Genomic DNA, 7,696 nt, shown 5'->3' on the forward strand with positions numbered 1-7,696 from the left:
TAATGAAAATAATTGTTATGTTCTGAAGGAAATTACCTTATTTGTCAGCTGGTGGATTTTCTCCAGCCCAAACCAGAAGTTTCCAGACAGGTCTCCGAACCCATTTTTGTAGTCCACCCAGCCCCGGAAAAAGTCCACGTCGGCCGAGGTACGCCTCTGTAGACAAGACAGAACATTATGAAACTTTGTAAGGCATGTTATCATGAAATATGCTAATTAAAACACTCTATTTGTTGGAAATAAACTTGATCTTTTAAAGATAATAATGTAACTTTTGATTTCTTTTCAAAATTTTAATTATAATTTTTCAACGTTATTAAAATGTATAACCTTTGGTTTCCAGGCACACATAAAGTTTTATTTTTTGTCGTGAAATTACAGTAAATCTTCATTCCAGTGTGTTCAGAAGGTATTTTAAAAAACACAATGCTATAATTTAGAGTATGCGATGCGATTCTCTAATTAAGCGTTACTAAATTGCAGAAACATTTTAAAAATACAACAATATTATGTGGGGTATCTTCGTGAAATCAGGTGCTCGTCAAAATAGTGAAATTGAAGAACATTTTCGTTTTGTTTGTTTTTTTCTTTGTTTTTTTCGGGGGGTTTTGGGGTTCAACACCTTTCGTGTCCATATAAAAACACTTTTCCATATGTGAATTTCACAGAAAATGGTTGATTAAAGGCACATAATAGGTTTTCAAGGACTCTAAAGCTATTGAAATTGTCAAACTTTGGCGCCCGTTTCTCGCTAATTCTAACACTGAAACCAGGCGACCCTTCTTCCTTCATCTTGACTTTTATTCAAGATAGATGGGTATTTTTTCATAGAAAGCAACACAAATAAACATGCTTTAAGATTATACCAGTAACTCCAAATCCCCAAAAATTGACGAGCGCCTGATTCCACCGCGTCTTGACACATATGCCCTAGCGAGGTAATACTTGCACCATACGTAGACTTATTATATATACTGTCTGGGAAGTCACAGAACAAACAGAATGTTCCGCCTCTTGTATCAGTCTGTGGTAGAGTAGAACGTTATCTCACCTGGACCACGATCCAGCCTCCGTTGTCTGTCTCAGTGTCACAGACGACTTGCATGCCGTTATAAAGGGTAACCACTGGCCGGGGCGCTTGAATCGTGACGTCAGCACACGTATTGGGCTGGGGAAAAAAATCCACAGAGAAAGAGTTTGATGCACGGCTGTAGAAAATGTCGAGGGGAAGTTGGTTTGGGGTTACACAACGCTAGTGGTGCTGAAAAACATCCGTCAGTGGGGCAGGCAATTTCTCAAGTTATCACTCAGTCAGTTTTCTTGTTTATCACTAAGTCACTCAGTCAGTTTTCTTGTTAATCACTCTGTCAGTTTGCCAGTTTATGATTTACTCAATTTCAAAGTTTTTCAATGTCATAGGTAGATAGATAGATAGATAGATAGATAGATAGATAGATAGATAGATAGATAGATAGATAGATAGATAGATAGATAGATAGATAGATAGATAGATAGATAGATAGATAGTCAGACAGACAGACAGAGAGACAGACAGACAGACAGACAGATAGAGAGAGAAAGACACAGTCAGAAAGAAAAAGAGAGAGGTGGAGAGATATAGATAGATAGATAGAGAGAGAGAGAGAGAGAGAGAGAGAGAGAGAGAGAGAGAGAGAGAGAGAGAGAGAGAGAGAGAGAGAGAGAGAGAGAGAGAGAGAGAGAGAGAGAGAATTGTGGAAGAGAGGCGTGTTGAGAATCATAAATGAATATCCATTGTTGAATATAAAAGGAGACTGGTCCTTCATGCACTGATAAAGGAATAATATATTATGTTCGTGTAATTTTTGGATTAAAAACTCCTAAGTAAAAGTTTGCTCACCAGTATTAATTAAAAGTAAAGTAAAGTAAAGTTATTCCAGCATCCGATCCGGACATTGGGGATTGCCCTGTTAGTGAGACAACTTCCTGCGCTTACAGAATATCGTGGTAGGGTGGCCAGTTCCTTTCCGCCTTTACTTCCCCAACTCGAAGTCAGGTAGGCCTACTCATTACTCTGCTGGGTGGTCTGGAAGGGGCGAAAAAAATTCGTGGCCGAACCAGGGCTCGAACCCGGACTTTCCGCTTGGGAGACGAGCGCACTAACTGCTCCGCCAAAGCACCCTCTTCGCCAATATGCGACGTCAAAAACTAAGAGAGATTCTTACCTGCACCTGACTCTTCTTGGTGCTCACCCTGTGCTCATAACCCGCTTTAAGTGCCTCAATCATCGCCGTGACGTTGCTGAGAATGCGTTCTTCCAGTTGTACAAACTTCATTTCATTTTGTTCAAAAGTCGCTGTGACATTACCGAGAATGCGTTCTTCCAGTTGTGATAACTTCAGTTCATTTTGTTCAAAAGTCGCTGTGACGTTGCCAAGAATGCGTCCTTCCAGTTGTACAGACGCTAGTTTGTTCTGCTCCATGATCGTCTCCACATTTTCCAGAATCTGGCGTTTCTGGGACAGCATCTGATGTGGACACTCCCTCTTGTTCTGGTCTACTGTGTGGCTCAGGACCTGGAAAGTGACAGCTCTCATAAGAGTTTTGAAGATTATGGTAAAAGTATAGTATATCCCCCAACTCACGCCACGCCTCTACATATAACGACAATCAGAGAAAATTTCCTATTCCCGAGAGACATGTCTGCTTCCCACTGTGACCCCTAGGCTCACCCGGATATCGTGCAATAGATCAAATGTGAGACAACGTGGTGGAATCAGGCTCTCGTCAATTTTTGGGCATATTGAGTTATTGGTATCGTCACAAAGCTTGTTCATTTGTCTTGCTTTCAATGAAAAAATTACCCTTCCTTTTTCAGTAGAAGTGGAGATATTTTGGATTGAAGGAGGTGGAGGGTCACCTTGTTTAAGAGGTAAAATTAGTGAGAAAATGGCCGCCAAAGCTTGGTAAATTCCAAAGCTGGAGAGTCCATGAAAACTGTAAATTTATATTTTTTGTGCATTTAATCAAAATTTTCGGGTAAAATCCTCCAAGGAATGTGTTTGTAAATGGACATAAAAGGTGTTGAGCCCAAAAACAAAAATTTGAAAAAAATTGCTAAGCAGGGAGAAAACTGCTGTTTTCTTCGATTTTATTATTATGACGAAAGCAGCCTGATTCCACCACGGTGCCTCACAAATAGTTCAAGAAGGTGGGTGACTATGGCAGGGGGGGGGGGGGGGGGGGGCGTTGAGGCTTTTTACCAAAATTAGCAATCTTTTTTGCTTCATAACATTCTTTGGCGGAACAACATCAATAACGGGACAAAAGTGAAGCCTGTAGGTGTTGTCAGTCGCCTGGTGAGTAATTGTTTTTTAGACTCCCTTGGCTTTATGCATCAACCTCGCAATATCCCTCTCTTCTGTGGCGGAATGGAAGATCGTAATAGTATGGGTTCTTTCTTCTTTCAAGACTGCAATTTTACTGGCCCGAGAGAAGGTTTCCAATTTTGATGCGCATTTTAGTAGAGAACCGAGCCAATAAAAACATCTCCTCCTAGTCCTCCTTTTACTTCTCCTCCTCCTCCTCCTCCTCCTCCTCCTCCTCCTCCTCCTCCTCCTCCTCCTCCTCCTCCTCCTCCCCTCCTCCTCCTTTTCCTTCTCCTTTTTCTTCTTCTTCTTCTTCTTCTTCTTCTTCTTCTTCTTCTTCTTCTTCTTCTTCTTCTTCTTCTTCTTCTTCTTCTTCTTCTTCTTCTTCTATCATTTTGTCCTACCTTCACTAGAAACACTGAGATCATAGCTTGCCTCTTTAAATAACATATAATAACTTTCCAGCTCAGCGAAAGTGGGAGAAATATGAGCAGAATGAAATGTTTGCTCGCTCTCTTACTACTTAGATGGTCATTCCTTCTGGACATCATACAATTATATATTAAAAATGATAATAATAATAATAATAATAATAATAATAATAATAATAATAATAATAATAATAATAATAATAATAATAATAATAATAATAATAATAAAAATTATAATAATAATATTAATAATAATATTTAAAAAATAAATAAATAAATAAATAAATAAAATAAAAATAAAATAATAATAATAATAATAATAATAATAATAATAATAATAATAATAATAATAATAATAATGATGATAATGACAATAATTCGTCGATCATAGGCTGAGCATGACTTTTAACGTCCAAATAGAAGGGATAAGTCATAGATGTTGCTGGTGACCGCAGTGGCTACTGTCTGTTGTACGCCAGTATAATGATATAGACAAGTAAACATCCGCAGAGACGTGGCTCAAGGTACGCCTAATGATTCTTTTCCCTCCCTCGCCAGTATCAAACCTCACCGCTGTCAACACTGGCCCTGTGGACAAGGTCAAGGACAAACATAGCGTGGAAGATGACGTCAGGTTACGAGGTTCCTTTTCTTGGCTTCTCAATCTTACACAAACCTGGGATGGAAATAGAGGGTGGTGGAAGGGGGGGGGGGTGCTTTGGTGGGGGAAAGATTTTGCTGCTCTTTCTGGAAAAGACAATATTTCCTGGCAAATATTAATTACTCCTCAATATTAGGGAACAATTCTATGAGACAGCTAGACAAGCCAGTGGGAACAATACTATGAGACAGCTAGACAAGCCAGTAGGAACAATACTATGAGACAGCTAGACAAGCCAGTAGGAACAATACTATGAGACAGCTAGACAAGCCAGTGGGAACAATACTATGAGACAGCTAGACAAGCCAGTGGGAACAATACTATGAGACAGCTAGACAAGCCAGTAGGAACAATACTATGAGACAGCTAGACAAGCCAGTAGGAACAATACTATGAGACAGCTAGACAAGCCAGTAGGAACAATACTATGAGACAGCTAGACAAGCCAGTAGGAACAATACTATGAGACAGCTAGACAAGCCAGTGGGAACAATTCTATGAGACAGCTAGACAAGCCAGTGGGAACAATTCTATGAGACAGCTAGACAAGCCAGTGGGAACAATACTATGAGACAGCTAGACAAGCCAGTAGGAACAATACTATGAGACAGCTAGACAAGCCAGTGGGAACAATACTATGAGACAGCTAGACAAGCCAGTGGGAACAATACTATGAGACAGCTAGACAAGCCAGTAGGAACAATACTATGAGACAGCTAGACAAGCCAGTGGGAACAATACTATGAGACAGCTAGACAAGCCAGTGGGAACAATACTATGAGACAGCTAGACAAGCCAGTAGGAACAATACTATGAGACAGCTAGACAAGCCAGTGGGAACAATTCTATGAGACAGCTAGACAAGCCAGTAGGAACAATACTATGAGACAGCTACGGCCGCAGGGCACAACAACAACGACAATAACGACAACAACTAGAATAGCAACAACAACAACAACAACAACAACAACACTACCACCACTACCACCACCACCACCAACAACAATGACAACAACAACAACAACAATAGAGATTCTCACCTGTAGCTGGCTCTTCCACTCGCTCTCAAAACTCTCTCGCAGAGATTCGACGGTCGCGGTGACGTTTTGTAGAAGGTTCTCTTTTTGCTGCACACACTGTCTCTTGCCTTCTTCCGCCGTGGTTGTCACGTGCTCCAGAATGGTTTCCCTCTGAGATCGCAGTCGCTGGAGGTAATCGTTCTTGTTCTCCTCCACAATGCTGCTAAGGATCTGCAGTGTGACGTCACTCTTACGGAATATGAACGTGGGTAGGCTTTTTTGCCAGTTGACACCCTCCCAGGACGTCAGGCTAATTACGTCACACCTGAATGTGCCTATGGTATCGTCAGTCGCCACGGGCCACGTGATCCGCAGAAAGCTGTTTACAGTGAGGGTCTTGTTGGCCACAGCGAGCACACCCTTACGTTTTGGCCGTACTTCCGTGTCGCAATCGCGGATCTCTGCAAAACTGTTCCACCCAGCATGGTCTTTTTTCAGCACTCTTATCATTACAACCTCAGAATTTTCCGGATGGGGGAAGTTGTCGAGACATTCTAGGGAAACATTTCTTGTTTTCCCTACTTCCACTTGGTCTGTTGTTACATTGAGTACCAGTGCCTGGGAAGACAGCAGCACCGCTGCTGCCAAAAGCACGTAACTAGACATCATGTTGAGGGCCATTGTCAGGACACAACGTGGTATTTGGGTGCCAAAGATCTCCGCGCGACTTTTCCTAGAAGTCTGCAGGGCATATTGAGAGAAAAAAAGAACACTCAGCTTTGGATAATTTTTTTGGGAATGTATATTTTAAAAAAATAATTCTAAGGATGTCATAACTAGCCAATATTTTTTTGGTCAACACTATAGTCGACGCCAGCCACAACTGTCCGGACGGGAGGGGGGGGGGTGAAAGGGGGGCGTTGTCGTCTGCGCACATTTTAGTCCCCAAAGTGCTGAAAAACAGTGATACTCATTTCCCTTTTTCTGTGGATTCTCAGAATCACCAACAAAGCTACACCTGCTCTTTTACAGGGAATCCACCCATGATCCACAAGCCGCTTATTGCAGGAACGTCCAGAACTTTGGACGGTTCAAAGGGTGACTCACACTTGGGAAAAGACGTTGGAAATTAACAAAAAAAACTTCGGCCTGTCCACTCTGGCCGATATGGGTGCCTTGTGAGAGAGATATTGATTACATTCTATTATTGTTCAAACCAAAGTATTCACTGGCATAAGCTCATCGCTACTGAATATGAGTAGGTTACACTGTGTGTGGAATTGCATATGCTCAACGGCATCAAATATTTTATTTTTATGCTTTGTTTTTTGGTAGATCTAAATGTTTTACGGCGCTCGCAAGTGCATAAGGTCATATGAGCGCGTGGGACACATTAAACATTTTCAGTTGGTAGGAAATTTTGAATTTTGCCCGGGTGGCGGTCGAAGCCGACTCTTATCGATTTTGGACCACCAAGAGATCTTTAACGTACGCAACTTGCACCCTGGACCTCTCGAGATTTTTCACTCTTAGCCGAGAAGGCCAGGTGTTAGATCTTACCTACCATTAGATCATGGGTGTGGCTGAAAGACAGCAGTAAGAAGGAACCAAGGAGCAACAGTAGTCGAAAGGTTGCAGAAAGAGGAGCCCAGAGGAGGGGCAAAGGAGGTGAGGGGGTGGGGGGGGGGCAGAAAGTGGAGACGAAAGCAGAAGACAGAACATTGTCTGACAGCAGGAAAGGAGGTGAAATGAGAAACTTTTAGAGAAGAAAATTTTCCGTCGCTTTTTGGATTCGAACGCGGAACCCATTGAATAAAAGGTGAACGGCTTAACCTCTCGACCACGACATCCCCCTAAAATAAGTTCGGAATGACAGCTTCAAACTAACTATAGCAGAACTTTTTACCAATTTCACTTATCATTGATCAGGAGATCGTGATTATGCACGGCTAAAGTTTTACCTCTAAAAAGTGTCATTGGGGAGCTGTGACGTAGGCCACATAGTGTGCAAAATGTGTTGCGTGTGAGAAGTGGGAACTGCTGTGAACACTTCCATTAACATTTTCCGCGCGACGGAGAGTTGTAGCATTATATAGATATCTATTTACGGAGCAAAGTTTTTGAGTCTAGCCTCGATTGTTGTGAAAAAAGATATGATTAAGTTGAGACAAATTGATACAATTTGCTGTGCAAAGTGTGGATGGCATTGATTCTCCAGTTTAAGAGAAGTTTGAGGAT

The 7,696-nt window shown here is 41.6% G+C and overlaps 1 protein-coding gene across 1 annotated transcript in view; it reads right to left on the reverse strand.

The window, feature by feature from the left end:
• LOC118479051 (angiopoietin-4-like) overlaps positions 1 to 6,235 on the reverse strand; it is a gene marked incomplete in the record, with an annotated part of 20,169 nt that extends 13,934 nt beyond the window's left edge. The window contains 4 exon segments of the mRNA XM_035973627.1: positions 50 to 156; positions 1,052 to 1,168; positions 2,205 to 2,555; positions 5,480 to 6,235. Coding sequence (XP_035829520.1) covers positions 50 to 156; positions 1,052 to 1,168; positions 2,205 to 2,555; positions 5,480 to 6,139 — 1,235 coding nt within the window.
• Between the last annotated feature and the right edge of the window lie 1,461 nt (positions 6,236 to 7,696).

The sequence above is a fragment of the Aplysia californica genome, unplaced genomic scaffold, assembly GCF_000002075.1.
Source record: "Aplysia californica isolate F4 #8 unplaced genomic scaffold, AplCal3.0 scaffold01568, whole genome shotgun sequence".
Classification (NCBI taxonomy): Eukaryota; Metazoa; Mollusca; class Gastropoda; order Aplysiida; family Aplysiidae; genus Aplysia; species Aplysia californica.